Source organism: Aspergillus ochraceoroseus (genome assembly GCF_002846915.1).
Source record: "Aspergillus ochraceoroseus IBT 24754 chromosome Unknown P175scaffold_2, whole genome shotgun sequence".
NCBI classification, from domain to species: Eukaryota; Fungi; Ascomycota; class Eurotiomycetes; order Eurotiales; family Aspergillaceae; genus Aspergillus; species Aspergillus ochraceoroseus.
The window spans coordinates 2,453,272-2,477,069 of NW_024468477.1; the positions used below are offsets into that span (position 1 = coordinate 2,453,272).

General features: G+C 49.3%; 5 protein-coding genes across 5 annotated transcripts; 3 read left to right on the forward strand and 2 right to left on the reverse strand.

The window, feature by feature from the left end:
* Positions 1-1,802: 1,802 nt before the first annotated feature.
* On the forward strand, positions 1,803-2,201 carry P175DRAFT_0530064 (uncharacterized protein; the record flags this gene model as incomplete). The annotated part of the gene is made up of 1 exon (XM_040899752.1): positions 1,803-2,201. One exon carries the CDS (start codon positions 1,803-1,805, stop codon positions 2,199-2,201), a length of 399 nt encoding a protein of 132 aa, XP_040754369.1.
* Positions 2,202-2,973: 772 nt separating this feature from the next.
* P175DRAFT_0153031 (bZIP transcription factor) lies at positions 2,974-4,554 on the forward strand. Its single transcript, XM_040892453.1, has 3 exons — positions 2,974-3,517; positions 3,593-4,323; positions 4,430-4,554. The coding sequence occupies exons 1-2, from the start codon at positions 3,211-3,213 to the stop codon at positions 4,183-4,185; spliced, it is 900 nt and encodes a 299-aa protein (XP_040754370.1). The 5' UTR covers positions 2,974-3,210; the 3' UTR covers positions 4,186-4,323; positions 4,430-4,554.
* A 955-nt stretch (positions 4,555-5,509) lies between these two features.
* Positions 5,510-8,544, reverse strand: P175DRAFT_0474710 (uncharacterized protein; the record flags this gene model as incomplete). Its single annotated transcript, XM_040895218.1, has 4 exons — positions 7,466-8,544; positions 7,045-7,168; positions 6,070-6,921; positions 5,510-5,876 (listed from the first exon to the last, which is right to left on the reverse strand). Exons 1-4 carry the CDS (start codon positions 8,271-8,273, stop codon positions 5,510-5,512), a joined length of 2,151 nt encoding a protein of 716 aa, XP_040754371.1. The 5' UTR covers positions 8,274-8,544.
* Positions 8,545-8,825: 281 nt separating this feature from the next.
* P175DRAFT_0474714 (senescence-associated domain-containing protein) lies at positions 8,826-10,908 on the forward strand. Its single transcript, XM_040895219.1, has 2 exons — positions 8,826-9,676; positions 9,746-10,908. Exons 1-2 carry the CDS (start codon positions 9,028-9,030, stop codon positions 10,615-10,617), a joined length of 1,521 nt encoding a protein of 506 aa, XP_040754372.1. The 5' UTR covers positions 8,826-9,027; the 3' UTR covers positions 10,618-10,908.
* A 6,782-nt stretch (positions 10,909-17,690) lies between these two features.
* On the reverse strand, positions 17,691-19,493 carry mdm12 (ERMES complex subunit MDM12). Its single transcript, XM_040896753.1, has one exon. It carries the CDS (start codon positions 19,267-19,269, stop codon positions 17,944-17,946), a length of 1,326 nt encoding a protein of 441 aa, XP_040754373.1. The 5' UTR covers positions 19,270-19,493; the 3' UTR covers positions 17,691-17,943.
* Between the last annotated feature and the right edge of the window lie 4,305 nt (positions 19,494-23,798).

Sequence of the window (23,798 nt, forward strand, 5' to 3'; positions counted from 1 at the left end):
ATGCAAGGCAAGAATTGAGATGACCCCACAGGCGATCAAGATTTATAACCCGGACCGATGGGGTCGAGAACGAAACCTGTTCCGATTCCCGATTCCCGATTCCCGATTCCCGATTCCCTCGTCCCATCCTTCATCGAATAACACTAAAAGGACAAGAGTTCTCACAGTGTTGAAAAAAAAGGGGGGGATGAGGGCGACATTAGCTTCAGCCACATCTGGGTCGAGCAAAATACGGTGACTTCCTTGAACTGGTGCCCAACGCTTATCCTGCAGCAAATCCGGCGTTTCGCCTGCAAAATGACAGGTAAAGACGCGCGCCCTGCACGCTCTGTAGCCTGTGGTGGACTCCGTAGGAAAGATGGTAATAGTTACTCATGATGGTACAGGAGGGGATCATTCATTATAATCATAACTCAAGTCCGTATTTAATTTCCTCAATTGCTGGGTTCATTGCGCAAGAGTTCACTTCTGTAAGAATACCTGATGGTAGTAAGAGGTTGCTGCATAACACGTGAAGCTAAGAAAAGCCACCAAGCCTGCAAGCTGCAAACACCATACAGAATCTATCCCAACATCCTTCAAAAAGAAAAAAAAAAGGCAAAGATGTGAGCAAAAGTACAAAAGTACAAAAGTCCATTGTCAAAGACAGGATATTCTCAATCTTCGGTTCATTGACCTAATATTACAGTGATCTATCATCTCGCAGTTCCCCCCTCCCTGGTCTTCGTGATGCCTCACTTTGCAGCTTTCCTCCATCTCTCCCACCATCAACCCTCGAATCCCCGATGATTGGGCCTCCTCTCTTTGCGGCCTTAGGGTTGGACGGACAAAAAGGAATATTAAGGATCAAAGTGGTTCGTGCCTAGTCAACCCCAAAACTCCTTGAAAAGGTAGGTTCCCTTGTGCAGATTTATTTCATCGCCGAATTTTAGCCCGACACCGGCATGGAGATGACCAGCGACACTGTAAATTCCACGGTGTTTTTTTGAGTCCTGTTATTATTATTATTTTCTTTTCATCACCCTCATCATCATCTCCTTCTCCTTCTTCTGCTGCTGCTGCTGCTGCTGCTGCTTCTTCGTTTCTCATTGAGCCTCTGTGGCCCGCTACGGATCAGATTATTACTACCACGACGATGTGATTGTCCAGAATTTTCGGCTGGTTTCACTTATCTAACCAGTGCCATGATCCATCATCTATTATTCGGAATTTCTTCGGCAAATACGCCGGAGAAGAACCCGTATGGGAAAGGAGATTGGCGATGTTCAAAGGGGGATAAGTGTGCGATCTTGACTCTATTTAAATTTGAATCTTGAGGAACAATATCCACTAACTAGCCTCGCAGGGTAGAGGACTATTGTGTACGTCATGCATGGCTCAGCCAGCCCTTGATGCTTTCCCCCCCCCTCTCTTTTTTCTTCACACCTTGACTTCCTCTTTAATTATTTCTTTCTGGGGGGAAGGGGGGGAGGGGAGGTTTTTCTCCTTTCCCTTTTCTTCCTGTGGTCCTTGCTATGGCCCTATCTCATCCTACCTTTCGGTTAAGTGACCCATTGTACCGGTGGCGGATGAGGGCTTTAATCATATGTACCTTCTTAAATCAGGATGGTCCCGGAGCTTCTCTCCTTTTACACTATATATCATGATCCAATTGTATCTAGGAATGGAGGGAGACTGAGGATGGAATTTGGGACTGGAAAATGAAATCCTACTGGGTGGAGTTGGTTTCCTTTTCCTCGTGGCTGACCATCCATGGTTCTAGAATGTGGTACTAGCCTTTCCAAGATCCGAAATATGATTACATGGCGATTTCGGATACAGGCCGCCCGTTCAGGCAAGGGAAACTTGGCCTTGGCTTGTCAGCGCTAACATGGCTGCTATGCGATTCGCTCAATCTTAAAAGGTCGGAGAGCTTCTCGATACTTAGTGGTCACCAAGGTTGGAGATCTCGAGAATTGTCTATTCCAAATACAATGGTCCGAAGATCACTAAAACCGAAATGGCTGTCCTCCGTGCATAGTGCGTATGGAGCTTTACCAATAGCTAACGACATGCAAATCAAGTCCACCCATAGTGGCCACTGGGCGGCTTGTTTCCCAGCCTCTTGCAACAAAACGCCTTGCAACCTGAAGACGGTGTTTGGTCCCCCCTTCCCTTTCCGGACGGCGGCAGATAATCAAGCACCGAAGTTTGGTTTTTGAGGTGTTCCCCCCTCCCAAAATACCACTAGTCGAATTCAGCCGCTGGTCCATGGGATGTTGCAAAGGATTCCAGTTGGGGAGGGCCGCTGTTCAATCATGAATCCTCAATTCCCGCCATGTGGCTCGGGTGTGCTAAGGATCCGCCCGGTGATCTCAGCGATACCCGGACGATTTCTGAGGACACTTTCGCATGGTGTGCATCGAAAGAGGGTGATCATCTTGAGCATTCATCCCCCTTCGATCACAGGACCAGATCGGGGCCACCGTTGCTCCGCATAGCCATACGGTAGGCCAACGCTTCTTGCGTGCCGAGTCTCTCATTTCCAATTGTGAACTAGAGCATGCGTGGGCTCCATAGGGGGGGATGGTCGGAGGATTCCCATAGCGCAGACCCATAGTAATAGCTTCTTGGGGCAGGCCACCATGCCCATAATTGCCACCCTTTCGCAGGGTTTCTCGTCCTTTCTGCTTGCCCATTGGCGCCCTATGCGCCGGAGAGACCGTTGGTATCTTGGTTCCATACCGGGACTTCATAATGTTTCCGGGAATTATTGGGGGCGTGTGGTTGACGTTCAGTGTTGATCCAACGATTATTACGTGGGTTCTTCGAAGTGATTTTGGCACTATGTTTGCCTAAATCCGAGCCGATCTGACCCTCTCTGGGTCGGGGTCTTCGAATAGCTATATTCGGGAGCAGATCCCTTTATCATCTTCCTCTTGCAACACACCAAGGGACGGGCGCTATAATATCTTTCTCCATCTGCCCTCCTGACACCACCTAATTGACCTCCGTTCGATTATTTCCTGGCCCTTGAGCATGTCTAAGCGGCTTGGTACGACCCACGCACATGGAACAACTATAGTCTCTGATATTATCGGGAAATTTAACATCCGTTGGCGCACAAGCCTGGGATGCGGCGCCTTGATTTGAAGTTTCACGCTTACCCCTAGGAATAAAAACACATCACCCTACTGAAGCTGTTGGGTTTTCCATATATCAGAGCGCAGGATGAGCTCCAACTCAGACTCAGGCCCGTCTAAAAAGAGAGAATCCCGCGCGGGGACGCGTAGAGTAACATCTCTCACTGCGGAACAGTTGGAACGAAAGCGTGCCAACGATCGGGAGGCTCAAAGAACTATCCGCCAGCGGACCAAGGAACATATCGAGCGACTAGAGCTTCAAGTTGCCGAGCTTAAAGCCAAGGGGGACAGATTTGATGAGGTCGCTCGACGGAATGCCGTGCTAGAGAATGAAATCAGAGCCTTAAGACATCAACTAGCCATGGCGGCTGGGGGTTCAAGCTATCAGAATATGGGTGAGTAATATGTTCCTCCACCGCACAATACCTTTCCCGGCTGGGATTGCTAACCTGCCAACTTATATGGATCAGAGGAGTCATATGGCCAACAGACACAGCAGCAACAACAACACCATCACCACCACCACCACCACCACCCGGGGTCTTTGGTTCCTTCCCCGCAATATCCCGAGGCCCTAGGGGCGAATGCAACATCCAGAACCCCGTCAGTCCTGTCGACCTCCAGTCAGGTTTCAGTGACACGCGAATGGCAACCTTACGGCTCAACACGAACATCCTCTAGAGGGGAATCCACCGATACAGAGTATCCTCCCAGGGTCGAGCCCTGGGCTTTTGAAGGACCCTCTCAAACACCTGTACCGATTTCTATCCCACCTTCCCACGTCGGTTTCAACCAGCCAACTAGTGGGCAAATGCCCGATCCTGCATTCCAACCCTACCCGCAAATTTACCCACCTCCAAACGCTAATCGAGGATCTGGGGAAGGGATCTCAAGCAGCCACACCCAAGGGATGCCCTACGAGCCCATTCAGAGAGCCGTGTCAGCCCCATCAGAACGACAGTCTACCGGATACCCTGCATATCATTCAGCGCCGCAATACCCGCATCCTATGAATCATCAGCAACGGAGTGACTATGAGTATGATTGGACGCATCGATCCTAGACTCGTTTACAGAATGAGTCCCCCAAGACGATCGATCTAATGCGAATACACTGCGCCGTTGCAAAAGTTTGTTGCGGGTGATCAGAGCCATCTCAAGTCGGATTCGTCTTCTTCGCAACAAATGGTGAATCAGTTCCGGTAAGCTCTCCCTCCCCTATCACATTTAGTTAGAAACCCCTTTTTTTTTTTTCTCTCCGCCATTCACACCATCTTCAATTCATAGCTAACAGGGGCCCGTCTACAGCTAAACAAGGGTTATACAAAGCCCACCATGGCGATCTATCCAGCTCGAAATACATCCACCCCATTTTTCCAGCACCAAGCCAGCCACCCACCTCACCGGACTAGCAAAAATACCGGCCATCTCCTCTCATCCACGCGAACATGGGCTACCTCTTTTTTTTTTTTTATTTCCCTACGCGGCATATAATTAACGATAAGGCTAATTCACCGCACACACATGCGCTACATTTCTCGAAACCCATCTACCGCGCAGGCGTAAGAGAAGAGTGAAAGAAGTGATTGGAATGTCCGTCAGATGGAGGGATATATAGGGGGTACAGGTCTACGCAGGCCTCACTGGGCAGCGCCGCATTATCTCGAGGTTTAGCCAGTCCCTCGAAACAGCTATTTCATTCAAGTAATGAAACCAACACGAGCCGCAATTCCACTACAAGATACATAGGTGCAAAAAAGCTAGCTTTAATAAAAATGAGCCAATGAAGAGATACCCGTTTTTTCTTGTCAATTGCATGTGTGAATGCGCGAGTAGGAAAAGAGAACCGAACCAAGCCATAAAGAGGAAAATGTAAACAGTCCATTTGCCCTCGTATTCCAAGGGGGAAGGCGTGGTGGTATGCGTACGGCCTAGTTAGAACTGCAAAGGGTTCCATATGGTTTTTAATTTGTTTTTTTTTTAGTTCTTCTTAACTACTACTACTACTACTCCTCTTAGTAGTAGTCGAGGTGGAGGTACTACTATGTAGCTAGTTAGTAGATAGTTATCATACAGAATGATTGTCATCGTAAGAAGTAAGTCCCCTTTCTAACCCTGATTGAACAACAGAGAAAAAGTGCCTATCTAGATCCCTTTCCTTCCACGGTTCAGCAAATCACTAGATCATATATGTACACGGCCACATCCAAGCTCTGCTACCTAAGGTCAATAGTCCGCAGATCCCTAGGAAAGGTAGGTAATCGGGGAAAGACTCCGTGCCGAGTAGAAAGACACACACACACACACACACACACACACACAAAAAAAGGGGGGAAAAAAAAAAAAAAAGAAAGAAAAAGAAAAAAAATGCCCTCATTACTTCAACACTCAAGTCGTATACTGCTTCTGAAGCATCTTTGCAATCGTCTGCAGCTGGATGTTGCTAGTACCCTCGTAGATCGCACCGATCTTGCTATCCCGGAACATCTTCTCGGCAATGCCCTCGCGGACGAAACCCATGCCGCCCATCCATTCGACGGCAGAGCCAGCGACGCGGCCTGCAACCTGGGAGGCGTAGAGTTTGGCCATGGCAGCGTCTTGCACGAAGTCCTGGCCTGCTTCCTTCTTGCGGGCAGCGTTGTATACTAGTGCGCGGGCGGCTGATATCTCGGTGTAGGCTTGCGCGATCTGGTGCTGCATGCCCTGGAATTCACCAATGAGTTGGCCGAATTGGCGGCGATCGTTCCAGACGTAGCTGACGGGATTTGGTTAGCAGGTAGGTAACAAGCCACAGAAGGGGGTTTTGGGGGTGGTTTTGGTTTTGGTTTTGTGCTCTGTCAGAAATACTGACGGAAGGGAGGGATGAAGGGAAAGAAGTGGGTTCAATGCAAACGGGGGTTGAAATTACGGAGTAAGGAGAAAGATTGAAATGTAAAGAACGGGCTTACTGGGCGGCGTTTTCCCATGCACCTAGAGCCAGACCGGTCATTTGCGCAGCAATACCAATGCGGCCTTCGTTCAGGATGCCAATGGCGTACTTGTAGCCCAGACCTTCCTCGCCCAGGAGGTTAGCCTTGGGGATAACAACATCATCGAAGTTGAGCACGCAGGTACTGCTAGCGCGGATTCCGAGCTTCTTCTCCTTCTTGGCGATGGAGAATCCGGGGGTGTCTTTCTCCACGATAAAGGCCGTGATACCTTTATAGCCCTTGCTGGGGTCGAGGTTGGCAAAGACGATGAAGATGCCTGCTTCCATGGAATTCGTGATCCACATTTTGGATCCGTTAAGCTTATAGCCGTCCGCGGTCTTCTCGGCCTTGGTCTGCAACGCAAAGGCATCGGACCCAGAGCCTGCTTCAGACAGACAGAAGGAGCCGACGGTGCCGGTAGCGAGCTTGGGCAGCCACATCTTCTGTGTCTGGGTGCTACCATACTTGATGAAAGCTGTGTTCACCAGCGTGTTGTGCACGTCGACCAGAACGCTAACGCTAGGGTCGACACGCGCCAGCTCTTCAATAGCTACAATAGCCGCAGTGAAGTTCATACCTGCACCGCCGAATTCCTCGGGGATCTCAATACCCATGATGCCCTGCTCGAAGAGCTGCTCAACTAGGGTTGGGTCCATGGTCTCTGCTTCGTCCATATCGCGAACCTTCGGGCCAATTTGCTCCTGAGCAAACTTCTGTACCGACTCTGCCATGAGGGACTCGGTGTCGGATAGGTGGGTGATCGGGGTTGGCGTGAGGGCAGACAGATCCGCATCCCGCCGGCGGCATGTGGTAGAGAAGGCATGTGTGCTGCTGGTGAAAAGATGTTAGTGACTCGGCCCCATCTTTAATCCCCAGTTACAGAGGAGTTTTAGATTGTCGGAATTGACGTATTACAAGGTTCTCCCGAGTTATTATTCTTCAGAAGATACATACCTCTGGACAAGGCGGGATGTCAAAGGACGAACCGTGGCGGTGCGGAGGGAGGGAACAGTACGCGACAAAGGTCGCAACGCGCGGATTATAGATGCCATCATGGAAAAAGTGAGAAGATTTAAGGCTAAAGGAGGGAGAAAAAAAAAGAAAAAAGAAAAAAAAGCAACCAAAGGGATCCTCAACGATAGAATGCAGAGGAGAGGAAAGGGTAAAGAGGAGAGCAGGGGACTTTGGGGAATCACAAGAAAGCCCACGGGCCTCGGTTAAAATCGGCCTCCCCTCAAATTATTAAACAACATCCGGGGGAAGAAGCGGGGGAAACAATCCGGGTTTCCGCGGCGATATTCTCATTCTTTCATTCTCATTCTACCTGATGTCCGGTCTGGATGTATGTAGGCCCATCTACTCCGTACCTAGATACTAATAAGCCTCCCCGCATCAAATCCTTGCGCCTGGGCAAAATAATACCCCCGTTGATTCGCCAGCACTCGCTTCCCTGTACGCTGTTCCGTATAATCGCAGTTGTAATGAGTATGCCCAAACGCCCACAACCGGACTTGGGGTTTCTCCCAACACACCTCTCCCGTGAGATCTGTCGAAAACCCCGAAGATATCGGGCTGTTGACATGTGCGGGATCGACAGTTGGAGATGCGACGGTCGGACAGTGATGGGTAAAGATCACGATTTTATGATGAGGGTTTGAGCGGGCAATCTGCAAGACCTGATCATTCAACCAGTCCCGGTCGGTATCGTGGGCAGCGCTATGGGCCTCCACGGTCCAGTCTGTAATGTAGTAGAAGTCATTCAACCGATCGCTGACCGTCTCTGCTTGGTTCTCGAGAATCTTCGAATGGAGCGTGCACCCCAGCACCGTCACATCGCTCGAGAGATCATACCTAGTCTGATCCAACAAGACCAACTTCCCCAGCATCGGAGATCCCGCCTGCGCTGCTTGGGCTTGTTTACGGCTGAGTTCGGCAGAGAACTTCCTCACCTGGTCCTTTGTAGCCGACCAGCTGGACCCGTATGGCTCGTGGTTCCCCAACAGTAAGAACACAATCTCAAATTTCAGGAGCTGAGCCTCGATAAATGCGAAAAAGCCATCGTCCTTGACGTTCCCTATATCCCCGAGAAGTGCGAGGTACGGCGCCTTTGGTGGAATCTCAAACACATCGTACGCCTTGGGATTCTCGAGATGAAGATCCGACACGATTTGGAAAGTAACCATGTTGGAGCCGGAGTTGTTGTTATTCTTAGCCCCAAAGAAGGCTCTAGAGTCACGACAGGGCGCAAAACTGGGATTTAAGCGCTCTGGCTAAAATAGATCTATCTCTTCGTGTTATGCCGGTGCTTCCTTTGATGCTCGATGAGTGGAGGAACGGGCTGGGCGCTAAGAATAGTCAGTCTTCCTTTCTGAAACAAAGCTCAACCGTAATCTCGAACCCTCCACTTCGTTCCCGTCTTGTGCTCCCATACCCTGGCAGATGATTATGATCACAAAATGGGAATCTTGCTTCTGTACAGAGCATCTAGTTACTATTCTTACCGGATTTTAGCCACTCAGAGTCCCTGTGGCGGTGCAGTCAGGCATAGGAGTGTGGCGCAGCAGGGCCAAGACCACTTGGGCGCTTATTCATCAGGGCGAGGGAACCAGTGACATCGCGCGAGCCACATCCCTCCAAGAAAGAATCCAAGAAGTCGGGTTGAAGCTGTATTTATTATATTAGTTCTTTTAAATAAATCTCTTCTTCTTCTTCTTCTTCTTCTTTTTCTTCTGCTGGTTTTTTCCTTTCTTGTATTTGTTGTTTACTTAATGTTGGCCTTTTAATCCGCTTTGTTCATCACTTTAAGACACTTGTATGGAGACCTTCCCCCCGCAGTCCAAACAACAACGTTTCATACTATCTATCCTTTTGTTTATAAAGGTACTACTAGGTACATCTTTTCTTTTCTATCAGACCGCTCAGACACCGGAATAGACCATGTCTTCCTCGATTCATGATCCTCGACTTCTTTATAGCATCAATAATGTCCTGGCGTTCCATCTACAGAATGGCGACGAATCTAGTTTGACCCCTTCAGGTCCTCAGACCCTCTCCCTTCTCATGGTCCCAACTTCCGCCTCGATTCCGCAGAATTCCCCGTTGGCGCCCGCTCCAGAGACCCTGTCAGAGGAAGATTTCTATCTCCATCTTCATCTCCCGCCAGAGCTGGATCTGGCTCTTCCTGCCACTACGCAAATCTACCACCAACCGCCCAATAGTTATCTGATTCCTCGCTGGGACTTGGGACCAGATTCGGGCGCATTCATTCGCATCCAGTTCCCGGGGATCGGAGCAGGGCCCAACAAGGTGGCGCAGGAGGATGTCGATACGTTTGAAACAATCCTGGCGCAATGTACGGCATTTCTGGAGCGCGCGCAGCCTCCGCAGGCCCATACACCCTATGTCCCTGCGAACTTTGCGCCTGGTGAAGGCTATGTATCTTCGCCTAACGCGATCGGTCCTGAAGTCACCAAGCGGGACCAGCATGGGCGGATCGTCCTGGTGGACGAGGAGGATGGCAGCGTGGTAGGGGAAATGGAGGGGTATGATGTTGTTGAGAAGCCTGATGTGAAGCCCGGGTCCAAGAGTAAGTCATCACCCTTTTCAACAAAAGCATTTGGGGGACCCCCTTTTGCTAACCCGTTATCCTCTCCAGGACCCGTAGAAGTCCAGCTTCCCGCCGAGGGAGAAGGCAACCAAGTCAGCGTGAGCAATGTCTCCGAAGAATATCTTCAGATATCTCGACACCCCGCGTACAGAGATTCCACTCTTGTCCAGACATCTGCCATGGCGTCGCGCCTCATCGTGACTGGATCCACATACCTGGCCCACGCGCTGACCAACGGAGCGGATGCCTTCACGCGGAAAACGAACCCCAACCCGAAGCCAGCAACGTTCTCGGAAACCACGCATCTACGAATGCGGAAAATCGGCACTTTCTCGAACGGCGCCGCGGACTTCTCCTCCAAGACAGTCGGCCAGGTAGGACGATACGCGCAGAATCTGGGGGCCTCTTTGGCGCGGCGCAGGGATGACGGGAAGGTCCAGAATGGCGAACGACGGGGGCCCCCTCCGGCCGCCCATGGCAAGCCCGGCATTCTGAACAAGTCCTTGATTGCCTTCTCCACGTTGGCGGATGGGATCGAACAAGGCGCACGAACCGTCCTGCATTCCGGGTCGGCGGCTGCCTCGACGATGATTGGACACCGCTACGGAGCAGAAGCCGGCTCCGTGGCTTCCAATCTGACGGGCGGCGTGAAGAATGTGGGTTTGGTCTACATTGACGCTGCGGGAGTGAGCCGCAGGGCGATCCTCAAATCCGTCGCCAAGGGTATGGTGGTTGGCCGCATGCAGGATGGCAAGCAAGTTGTCGTTGGATCTGGCGATGGGGGGCAGTTCTCGCAACCAGGAAGACCAGATCCAGTGAATCGACGACGACCTTCTCCCAGCCCGACGCCCCCTCCCGCGTATGGAGCGCCGGGGACATTCTCGCTGGGGGGTACGATGATGTCAGGAGGAAAACGCTAGATAAATTTTTTTTTTTTTTTTTAAGAATATGTAGGTAGGTAGAAGACTAGAAAAAATAAAAAAATGGAAGGGTCACGAAAATAAATATCAGATCCAAATTCATACTCCGTCCTGAGTCTGAGAGTACACAGTCTCAGATCGGAAGATGGGAAGTTCTAGAAGATGGTCGGAATGAGAGATAAGATAGATTGAGAATCCAGGGATGGATCATTGCAAGGAATTTAAGCTCTGATGGATAGATAGTTGGACAATAATTGACTGATCCTTCTGCCCTGAATGAATCTTGGAACTGAATAATAGATGGTAATCGGACCGAGGAGCGAGAAGATGAGGATCGACTTGTCCCCGCGGCTCTAGCGAAACACTGAGCTTGGGTTGACCCCTGATATTGTGTTGACTCGTTGAGTATTATTACTCGGAGAATTAATGGGATCGAGTCCAATATTGATCCTGTTGCCTTTTGTATGGAAAGGGTCCATCCAGCAAGGGAATCGAAAGCACAACACGTTCTGACCCTGGATAATAATAATACAATTCCCTGTTGTTTATTATTAGCTTTTTCTTTTCTTTTCTTTCGTTTCGGGGGGGGGGGGAAGAGGACTCCATCAAAAGCACATGGGACTCTCACCTTACTCCAATAATGACTGCAGATAGGGTCAATGGATTCAATTATCCAGTTACTAGTAGTATCCTTTAATTTCAAGTGTTATTTCCGGAGGCTGCTTTCCATCCTCGAGGACGAGAATCTCAGAGAAGAACAACAAATAACCTGTAAGAGGAGTAAAAAAGAGTTGATGGAAAGAGACAGAATATCTGAATGAGAATCAAATTGAATAATGTGATGGTGTTGCTTAAAAGTCCTCCGTCGTAACTCAACTTCTTTTTCCCTCTTCTCTCCCTTCTTCTTCCTCTCCCTCTTTACCTCCTCTCCCTTCTCTTTTTCTTCTGATTGTCTTTCCCTCCTCCTCCTCCTCCTCCTCCTCTTCTTTTCTCCCGGGGGTCGATAATTCCCACTTTCTTAGGGGTGTTTCTATTTCCGCACGGCCTTCTCCTCTCCCCTCGCGCCGCCCCCTGTCCGCTCGCCTCTCCGGGCCAAAGAAAGGTCGACCTCTCTCTCTACACCCATCTTGTCGCTACCTCTTTGCACTTCCAATTCCTCCTCCCGTCGATCATGCTTCTCAACATAGCAGTTTCTCTACCTTGTCAATTCTTCCTGTCGTGTTGAGTTGGTGTAAGGTAAAATCTTCGCCTGTGATCCACCCTGTTGCTGGCTTGTGCTGCTCCTGCTGCAAATCGCGCGTCTCCCTTTCCCGCCCGCGTTTGTTGGCCTCGTCGTCCCAGCTCATTCAACTCTTGATTTTTACGAGCCGCAATCCCCCCTTCAGTGCGTTACCTAAGTAGGTCGTTGGGATTTATTGAAGAGAGGTGAAGTCCAAGAGACTATTCTGCAGTGCAGATCTTATCACCCTGGTCACTCTCCTGTTACGACTCGATCCATCCAAGTGAGAAGGCTCTCTCTCAAAACAACAAAACAATACAGAAAAAAAAAACAAAAAAAAAAAAAAAAACAATCCGTTTCCTTTGTTACGAATCGCCCCTTTTGTCCCTTTTTTTACTTACTCGAGCCTATATTTTATATTATCTTTTTTTTTTATCTGACCTGGTGTCCTCGATAAATCAACGCCCTGTACGGCTTTCCCGCATTCCTCGCTTGCTGTTGTCAGTCGTCATACCCCTTATCGGTGACAGCTTACCGTTGAGGAAACTAACTTAAAACCACGACAACTTCAGCTGCCCGATCGGACGGACCAACAGCCGACCAAACCATCACGGTCGCCAATTGAAAACGAAGGGGAAAGAACTGAACAGAAAAAAAAAAAATTTAGCAAAAAGAGAACCCCCCCCCCCCCCCCTCCCCCTTAAAAAAGAGAAGTCAAAGGAAAGAGTCAGTGGCTGGGGTATCGTCAGGCTTCTTTTACACACGGCGTTGACGTGTCAGACTTCTCCGACGTCGATCGCATTTGCTCAAACAAACCGCGACCGCTCATCCTGTGTCTGCGCGTGCCTAAAGAGGCTGTCTCGGACCGTAAACGCAGAGGACTAAGCGAAGGTATGTCATCGGTGACTATGCAAACTGTCCCTCACTGTACACCCTTCCATCATCCTCTTCCCTCGTCCCAGGCTCACAGATCAACGATGCGCCTGGCTCCTTCTCCACCCCCCGGGCGACCGATCAATCGCAAAAACCCAGTCATACTCGATTCACTTCAGTGGGTTCTATGCTAAACTTTTCAACAGTTATTCTCCTTGCCGGTCCCCACAGCTTCTTTGGCTATGAGCGATTCCATGTCCCAGGCTCTGCCACGCACCCATGCAACCCCAGCCTTGACCCCTGCTGCTCCCTCGCCCGCTCCGACTAGTAGTCGACCTCCTATCTACCCCGACCTGCTTGGTGCCCCGCCTGTCCCACCGCCGAGGACGTCGTCAAGTCACCGAAGTCACCGCGGTTCGAATACAACAACATCTGCTGGATCATCCGGAGAAAAAGGATCGGGGTCACGTCATAAGAGCAAGGGTGACGAGCGGAGCCGTCGGGAAAGGAAAGGGGATGACTCTCGGTCTCGCCGTCAAGCAGCCAGGTCCTCTGAAGAGCCACCAAGAGGCCCAAGCACGCTTGCCCAAGGCAACCCGCAGCCGGATGATCTCATGGAGACTATTCCAAGCCAGGGAACGTTGGTCAAGGAGTCGAGTACTGTGATCAACCAGGTGCTGGTGAGTGATCCGGCAGTGGATCTTGAACGGGAACAGGCCCGACAAGCAGGCACGTCGGGACCTCCGTCTCCTGAGGATGGTCCTGCCTCAGGGCTGGGGTTGGTAGGTAGTGAGGGCGTGGATGATGGAGGACGCGGTGGTATGCAAAGCCGGCAGGATTACCCCGAGCATACAGTGAAGCGCAAAGAGACAACATTTGGTCAATATATTTTAGGACAAACATTGGGTGAGGGTGAGTTCGGTAAGGTCAAACTAGGGTGGAAGCGAGATGGAACCATCCAAGTGGCCATCAAACTCATCCGCCGCGAGACTCTTGGATCAAATCCAAGTAGGCTGCCGAAGATCTATCGTGAGATTTCTATCTTGCGTGACCTCTCACATCCTAATATTGTCCGCCTTCACGAGATGGTCGAAACCGATCGGCATATCGGAATTATTATGGAGTACGCTTCTGGTGGAGAGCTTTTCGATCATATTTTGCGAAACAGATATCTGAAGGACAACGCTGCTCGGCGTCTTTTTGCGCAACTCGTCTCCGGTGTCGGTTATCTTCATAAGAAGGGAATCGTCCATCGCGACTTGAAGTTGGAGAATTTGTTGCTGGATCGGAATCGCAATATTATTATCACGGACTTTGGCTTCGCCAACACATTTGACCCTGAGGATGAGCTCAGCGAGGAGATTGAATACAACCTCACTAATAAGGAGTTTGTGAAAAGGATGCGTCTAGATAAGACCAATTCCAAGGGGTTGCGCCGAGGCGATCTGATGCAAACCAGCTGCGGAAGCCCGTGTTACGCAGCTCCCGAACTGGTGGTGAGTGATTCGCTATACACCGGACGCAAGGTCGATGTCTGGAGCTGCGGTGTTATTCTGGTAAGTGGGCCACTTTATTTTTTTTTTATTTTTTTTTTTTTTTTTTCATTTCGGTAATCGTCCCACTCGTCTCTTCTCTCTCGTCTAACTTTGGGTGTCTCTCTCTCTCAGTACGCCATGTTGGCTGGATACCTTCCATTTGATGATGACCCCGCAAATCCCGACGGCGATAACATTAACCTCCTCTACAAATATATCGTCACCACCCCCTTGACATTCCCCGAATATGTCACCCCTCATGCCCGTGATCTCTTGCGACGGATATTGGTACCCGACCCACGAAAACGAGCAGACCTTTTTGAGGTTGCACGGCACAGCTGGCTCAGCGAGTTCTCCCATATTGTCGCCCACATTACCAGCAGTACAACCAAGGTTGCCGACATTGCGAACACTACTGCTAATCGTGGTATGTTGTTTCTTCTCGCCTCGTTCCTGTCCGCTTGCTAACATAAATTGATTTAGAACCAGAAAAGGAAAATCCGTCTTTGGCACGTAGTGCATCAGTTAGAGAGCCGCCAAAAGTATACCAGGGCACAGTCCCCGCCGTGGGAGGCTTGGTTCACCATTCCGGAGATGTTTCGCAGGATCATCCGAGCGATCGATCCAAGACTCCTCGAGACACCAAGCGACGCACTGTCCAAGTGGAGTATGTGGCTCCTCAATCTCAAACTTCAAGGGGGGAGACATCCACCAGCTCGACGGTTCCTGCCCAGAACGCATCTGCCATTGAACCTGTATCAACGAAGACGAGGCCAAACAACCAGGAACAGGAGACTAATATCCAGACTGGGGGATTTGCGCAGGACACTACCCCTGACCCATCCGCACGGACGGCGGTTCTTCAGGCAGCTGCTGGCCCGGTGCCAGCATCCGCCGCCACTACACATCTACCCCGTTCCGCTTCGGACACAGCAGCGCTCACAGGCATGACCTCGATACCCGCAACTCAAACAACACGGCCCACAACAGGGGCCTCTATGGCCTCCTTTAACACTGGACGCTTACCTTCGCGAGGATCTTATGGCCAGCCAGTCGCACCAACTGTGGCCGCAACCAATGCTCAAGGCCGACTTGCTCAACCAAAGAGCAAGCAATACGTTATCTCGGCCCCGATTCCTCACGATCCCTCGCAGCCTGCTGGTCTTGACCGCTCAAATACCCAGAATCTGCCATCGAAATTCAACCCAACTCCCCGCCAAGAGCCACCCAAGGGCCACAAAAGATCGAATACCGTTTCAAGCATTGGTGAGAAATTGTTTGGAAGGTCTGGCTCGATATTTGGAGGACGTGGGGGACAGTCTACTGTTCCCAGACAGAAGACTAACAAGCGTTACCCTCCTACGAGCATGAAGGATCCGTATGCCGGAGACGTCGCCAGGGCCTCGATGGATTCAAGGCGCTCGGGCCAGTTTGGATATAACCGCAAGACGAGCGAAGCAGGTGGAGAAGGTAGGACGCGCCGATTCTCTCTCCTGCCAGCTTCGTTCTCGCTCAAGGGTCTCGCTTCATCAAGCCGATCACAAACCCCTGATGAGGAATCGCAAACTGACCGCTCATCCGATAATCGGTTACCGCAGCGTCCATCAACAGGAGCTCTGCCACCAAGGACCAGGGCAACTAGCCATGGGGCGCAGGATACAATGAGTGCGGCGCCTGAGGGTGCCCCAGGGGATGAAGTTATCTCCCCAGATGAACCCGTCAACTACCAGGCTCGTATCGATCAGCAGTTTGCTGTATTACACTCTAATCAGTCCGGGACATACCAACCTACTTCGTATGGTGCCATATCTGCTGAGCAGGTATACCAAAACGAAAACGATCACTATTATCGCAACCAATACGCCAACCACTCGACACCTAACTACTACGATGAGTACAATGGGGCGTACGATAATGGGTCACGCCAATCCATGTCAGTTGGGCGAGCTACCAGCCGTCCCGGTGTCCTGCAGAAAAACCACCGGAAATTCGCAGACGCGTATGAGTACGAGCGAGACTTGTCGCACCATTCCGGTAGCTCTGGAGCGGCCCGAAAAGTGATGGATTTCTTTCGTCGCCGGGCGAAATCTAGAGCCGGGGACGAGCGTTAGAAGGCATTTTTTTTATTATTAGCTTTTCAATGCGCTAGCTCTGGCCCTATCTTTTTTTTTTTTTTTTTTTAATTTTTGTTCTATTTCATATTATTGGACCAGGTTGAGCGTTTTCTTGGGGGTCTCAGTTCGGACTTGTTCCCGACGATAGAAGAACCAAGATAGACCGACATCTCCGTGTTCGATGCCTTTTGCTTCTTGTGTTTCGGGAGTCGAGCAGATCAAATGTTCCAGCAGGCCGCAAAGGTGCTGTGTCGTCTGCACTAAACGCAGGATTCGAACGAGGCTAGATGGGATGGACGGGTCGAGACACAGTTTCGATTGATACTTTCATCTTGGAGGGAGGATTCGAGTCAATTAGGCTCTAGGATTCCAACATTGAAAGAGCAGAGAGGTTATTTGGATACCCGGTGATACCCACGCAGCTTTCGTCCCCTTCTATTGCTTGTAGCTATCAGTTTGTCCTCTGTTGCACCAGTTGCTCCTTTTTTTTTTGTTCCCGCATACATATCCATATCTAGCATGTTTGCGTTTCCTTTTGTTGACAATAAATTTCTTTTAGTTCCTTTGTCCAAATTTCGTTTCTCTGTCTTTTCCTTTCTTTTTTTTTTCTTCTATTTCTTTCTCCCTGTCACTATAACCCCCCTCTTGACTGTAAATTGACCTTTTGTCTCTTTATTTATTTTATTCTGCTTTTGCTCTTGATTTTACTCCTGTGGCATGGCTTAGTATCTGGGGGTGTCCTTGTTGACATGGCGCAGCCTTTTTTTTTTTTTTTTTTTTTTTTTCTTCTTTCCTACTCTTTCAAGCCTATTTATGGTAATTTAATATGGTTACCCTATGAATCCGCCCATCTTGCAGGGCTTTATTATGTGTTCTTCTCTAGCTTGAATTTCCTCCGGTGGGAATTGGTTCATTCCGTCGAGGATGATGTTGATATCATTCTCTGTTGTTTCCTTGTCTGCTCCAGGCGGGTTATACTCGAATAGTTGAGTAAATAGGAATGATGCTTCTTCAATGTCTCAAGTCACAATCGTATAAAGTAAGAGAAAGCAAAATGCCTTTTTTCAGAGATATCTGGAAATATTTACTCAATGCCCAGGTATCTCAGACAACAAAAACAATGCTACTACTACTCGTAGATACCCACTCTGTGACGCTCGACATATATATATATATATATATACATATATATGTAGATGAAACCTTTAGTATTAAGGTACGGAGGAACTGTTGTATGCTAGTTATAACTATCAAACGAACGTTATTAAGGTGCAGTGCCGTCTACTAACTAACTAACTAACTAGTAACGCAGTAGCTACTCTGTATGTATGTATGTATGTAACTAGCTCGGATTCCGCTTAAGATTTGCAAGTTAATAGAGCGTATTATAGCCTAACTAATCCAGCTAGTAATAACTTTATTTACAGATCGGCAAAATCCACCACTGCTTGTGTTCCTAGAGTGGCATTACTTGCTAAATACTGGGTTGTGTAGCCAACTGATACGCAGAGTCACTCAGGGCGGTAACACACGGAGAGAGAGAGAGAGAGAGAGTGTGTGTGTGTATATTTGTATATGTGCAGGTTTAGATGAGGAAGGTATAAAAGCTCGGATAGACAAGCTCTTCCTCGAAGATACGGCGCACCTGCGCAAGAACGAATCGCTCAACTTTACCAACATTCTTGAGGACCTGTTTACCATCTTCCTTGCGGCCGATTTCACTCTCGACGCGGATCTCTTGCAATAGGCCGCCCTTTTGTTTCGGGGATGTGGGAGGGTCCGTGCCCGTTCGGTAGTGGTGATGGTGGTGGTCGCCGGCACCCCCCGCTCCGCTCTTTTCATGCTGGTCTGGACCAACCAAGGCATCGGCATCTTCGGGAGACAAAAAGCAAAAGTGGACCCGTTTGCGGATGTATGCGATTACAGCTACACCGTCGAATGTAATTCCCGTGACGTTTAGTTTCAAGGGGAGTCCTACAAAACTGGGCATGGGGTAATCGAGAAGAATCTCGGCTGTCAGCGAGAGGCGTACGTCTCCGGCGTACTTGACTTGGCAAAGGACTTGGAAATCTTCGGGTCGGCGTTCTCGCATGCGGGGAGGCATTCGGAGGCCGTGCTCAGAGGAAGCTGGGTCATCGAGATGCTCGTGCTCGTCCGGGTGAGAGCCGTGGTCTGCATCACCGCTGTTTTTGTTCGATCCAGGAGGATGTGTACTTGCTGTTGAGGGGCGTGAGGTCGGGTTGCTTGAGTCGATGTCAGCGTCCAGCCGATGGTGTCCTCCTGCATTCGGTGGAGCGGAGGCTTGGCCTCTGCCCCCCGGCCCCATTGGAGAATCTGTCCAGCCATTTGCAAATGGTGATCCACCTGCAACTGCAGCAAGGGGTGTTTGAGATCCCGAAAGCCCTCCGAGAGACATCAGGTGGTAACCCAATGTCGAGGTGCCGCCAGGGATGCCCGGGGTGCCCGCGCGGGGAAGGAAATGCGGGTTCAGGTGATCCCCAAGGGCGATTGGTGAGCGTAGAGCGGAAGGGTGATAATGATCTGTACCAAATGGGTCCCGAAGTGAATGGTTTATCGGTACATCATCGCGAAAGGGAGGCTCGTTGAGTTCCGAATGAGCTCTGTGCCATGGGTTGTCGTGGCCGGAGGGCAGACCCTCGGAGATGTCGGATGCTGTATCTTCGTCCCCATCATCTTCTTCGTAAAAATCTGTGAACGGCTCGCAAAAGTCCTTGATTTCTAGATCAGGAGGGATAGTCCCGAAATCAAAAGAATGGACCTGCACAGAACGGATGAAGCGTGGGAGAGGCACCTGCTGGAATTTGTCGTGGATGAAGGAGCGGATGCGCTCAGCCAGAGCCTCACCGTCTGGACCAGAGGTGGCAGTCCCCCAGTTGACTTCGATGGACATTACATGTGCGAGACAGCTGGATGTTTTCAGACTGGAATTCGCTGCGACGTTGCAAGAAGATCGGGAGGGTTGTTGACTCGGATTCCTTGGACGCTGCGGCAGGAAGTCATGTCACGTGATGCAGCAAGGACCACTAGAGCTTTAGAGACGTCGAACATCGTCAAAAACTTCATATTCTTCCAACCCCAACCTTGCAATCGCCATCAACAACAGCAACTTCCCAGGCCCATTTCTGATCCAATTCCCCCCCTCGAAAGAGAATGGATTCATTGAGTGCCTATGCTTGTACTTGAATTCGGCCTGGCGCTGCCTGCCCTGCTGCAATCGGCTTTACCGCTTTAGGTTTACTACTGACCCAGCACTCTGGTTCAGTCTTCTCGTTGCCTCGTTTCGTCCCGCTCCTTTTTTTATTAATCCCTCTTCAAACAAGAGATCGCACAGTCTCCGTGCTGGGCATTACTCAAACAGCTAGTTACACTTAGTGGCCTAACGCTAAATCCCCCAGGGGCTGCCTGCTATGAGACTGCTCTGCTACCGTTGTTCTAGCCACGGGATATCCGCATCTTCCTTGCCCTGGGATCAATCCAACACTTGAGTATTGGGGTAATGGATGTCATTGGTGTTCTTGATGCTGGCGGGCCTGGGAAAGATATGAATGGGTGGATATTCCTTCTCCATCCTTCTCCTTTCACATTTAGTGGTTCATATTTAACTTCCACTCCCTTGACCTTAGCTTCTATCTCTGAGCCTTACTACTGGCTTTCCACAAAGCCGATTTCTTCCATCGTGGTCTTTCCGTGGGCAGAAATGCACCGGCATCTCCGCAGTGTCCGCACTACTTTCTTTCAAGGTTGTCGATAATCCTCTTGGCATAGAGAACCAGCGCCACATGCCGCGGTTTTCTTTCATAATACTCCGTACGGAATACTGCCAAATCTTCCATGCTAATTGCGTTTCTATCATCGAATTTTCCCCTAGGCACACTGATGCCCGCAAATCTCAGCCCATGATATCCGTCCCAGCCCTGTCCTGCGGGAACAGTGCCATTTTTGTCTCCTTCCAGAGACAGTTAAGTATCGCATTTACGCGCCGAGATTTTTCTACACTAGCCTCTACTTTTTATGGCACCCCTCCCTCTCCGCGTCTCTGTTGGCTCCATTGCACCTGAATCCACCGGATAACTCAGAGCCCCTCCCTCGACATCTTCATCTGATTTGTTACTTTACATCAGATGATGGGAATTGCCTGCGGGTGCTAATGCATCCAGTGATACATGACACGTTGCTAATCATAGACGACAAGGATTTTTTTTTTTTTTTTCCCTTTCTACGTGCTTCTGGCCCAGCAGCTCTTACGCACGCAGGCACGCACCAAAAACCCCGAGCCCACACACACACATCCATGTGTCCTGCTGTCCGTCCCTCGTTTTCTCTCTCTTTCTCTCCCTATCCTCAAGGTACGCAAGATAACATAAATTTTGTGAAATTGAGGCGCCTGATGAAAGGTGATGTGCTATCCAATCCACCCAAGTAAACCCAATCGGCTATTTCGAGGGTATTGCTGCCCCATAGCTTCTCGATTAATGTTCTTATGTCGATTATTTATTTTTCTTTCCTAATCTTCGCACGAGATACCTGAGATGAAACTAAAAAAAAAATATATAAAGGATTTGTCATTTCATTCGTGAATGAGATCTATCTTCGGGGAACTGTTAGGAACGCCCGGTCCTCCTCTCTCTCTCTCTCTCTCTCTCTCCCCTCTCTCTCTCTCTCTAGCTCCCCCCTCTTCCTCTCCGCTCATAAATTTAGAAGAAAAGAAACAAAGAAAACCAAACCCAAAAGCCTCAGAATATAATAGAATAAAGATCTCAATCTCATCTTTTTTTTGTTGGGCATTCATTCATTCTTCACTCATACTGTGCCTCTCCATATAATCATCCAGTTTGAGGGTGTGTTTCTGTAGGAAAAACTATATTGTTCTGTCTGGCAGATAAGGAAACGTCCAAGGACCCAAGCTACACTACACTGGAGATATATATGGTTTCAGGCAAAGTTCAGCAAAGCAAGAAGGAGTGTAGTATTTAGCTACCTAGTAACTCGTACAACAAAAGGACAAGCAGTAGCAGTAGCAGTAGCAGCAACAGCAACAACAAGCAGCACAAACAGAGTGAAATCAAGAAATCAATCAATCAATCAACAGTTAACCGAAAAAAAAAAAAAACTGCAAAACGAAGAAGAAGGAGAATAAAGTAGCATCGCTGCAGGCTCAATCAAGGGTACCAAAAATAAGCAAGACAGGTGAGTTCAAGCGCGGGAAACAAGAACGACGGCAGGAGGACAATGTATACACTATTGCGGACAGATAATTGACAATTGATGCACTCTCTTCTCTTCTCTAGTTTCCTCCTAAAACTTTCTAGGAAATGTCCAAGCGGTCAGGGCTCAGATGGGGCGAACTAAATTGTATTGCATGTCCAAACCATTCGTTGGAAGGGTTTTTTTTTTTTTTTTGGAAGGGGAAAGGATTTCCTATCAAGAATGAAAGAGATGGAGAAGAACTGCTGTGTTCACCCTATAATCATATCAGAATTATTAGCAAAGGTGACTCTTTGTCCCTGGTGTTTCATCTTTGGCAACTCTCCCAGCGAAGGAGCCTCCATCGAATCTAGCGCACACTCACCCTCTCACTGTCTCAGAATCTAGCCACCGTGCTGAGGGCAGTTGTAGCCCTGTCGGCGGCGGACTTGCTGACGCACCCCAGTGCAAGATGTGCCTCGCTTGGCGCAGTAGACAACATCCCCTTCCGGGTGAGTGCAGCCACAGTCGTACTTGTAGAAGTATTGAGAGCACATCTTGGTAATTTGAGATTTGATAGCTCCTCGAGATTTGAGTACGGATCAGGAAGTAGAGAATGAGAATTCGGGTCCAAGACTGGAAGTAGAAAGAAGATAGCGCAAGAGCAGACAGGTCTGAAGAGATATGGTTGAGGAAATTGGTCTTTGAGCTTGTGTTGTTGATGATCTGAATGATGCGATGGGTGAAGAGGGCCTTAAATAATTCAGACTCCCGAGCCTGATGAACATTCGAGGAAAGATCAATACTTGCTGTTGACTGTGCCGCAGCAACACTCTTTAACAGAAACAACAAAAACAGAGCAACATCAGTGGGTATGACAGCATGAAAGAGAAAGGAGGCCCAGAGTTGAATAATTAAAAAAAAAAAAAAATATTAAAATAAAAGAGTTGGCAAATGAAGGACATGGCGAAGGAGAATAGGAAGTGGTAAGAGAATTAGTCGGCGAACAGTAACTACGCGTGCATGCCATTTCTTTCTTTTTTTTTCCCTCTACTTTTCCCCTTATCCTCTCAGAAAGTCTGCCTAACTGCGGGAGGCATAGAGAAACGGGCCGTAAGAGTTGGTGATTCAATGCCCATCACACTCTAATGGGAGCATTTCGGCGAATGATTCAATCAACAAATTGAAGGTCCCTGGCCTTCGGGGAACTACTGAGTCCGTTACTTCCAACACAGAGAAATTGGCGGTTATGCGGATCATCTGTAAAGAGTAGAGGCCACCTGGGGTTTGCCTAAAAGAACCCTCCTTGCCCAGTCCAGTAAATGAACAGATAGGTGATGATCTGGTCATCGGCAGAATTAGACTGAATCCTTGTCTCGAGCTTCATTAGACTTCCACGGCTGCATCATGGGAGGCTTGACATCACGTTGAAGACACAGTGTTGTCCCCAGCTAAGAAGGGTACCCCGTCACAATATGCAGGTGAGAGAGAAGAGAGAAAATAAAAAAAAAGTCAAAAAAGGAAGCCAACGATCCCGTTGTCAAATCATGGTTCGTCGTTAACCAACAATTTTAACATCGTTCGGGGTCATGCCGCAGTCCAAGCCATTGCTCTAAACCGAGCATCTGACAAACGCCAGGCAGTGCCAGCCGATAGACCTGCCCTTATCATTAAGAGAGCTACACTTGCCGTAATTGCCTCTTCATCGTGGGCACTTGGCATCTGGTGAGGGTGGGTGCGCAGGCAGGGATGCTACCAAAACTCCTGATATGGTCACCTTGCTATCAGAATCCGCAGCATCCCTAATTCCGTGATCTTCATGCCGTCTGTTGGTGCGCATGAAGCTGGTAGTATCGAAGACTGCGGCAGCAGTAGACTCATGGGCCACTTGCGCCAGTCATGGGTACCGCAGTTCCTTGACGTCTTCCCTGTCCAACATATACATCACAGACTACATGGTTTCCAGTCTAGACCAGGTACATTGTGGGTTTCAGTGGGAAGGTCCGCGGAACCTTAAGAAATGAATCTGCAAGAATCACATTGTCATCACAGTATTTCAGACATGATGCCTCATAACTGACCAATGTATGAAGCACGCGGTTCTAAACGCAGTTGGTGATATCTGCAAGCCCTGAATCAATTCCCCACCCCTCTTCTTGTCTTCCATCTTGGTATGTTGTATGCTGTTGGGAACTTTACCATCACCGCAGCGGAAAACAAAGAAAGAGAGAGAGA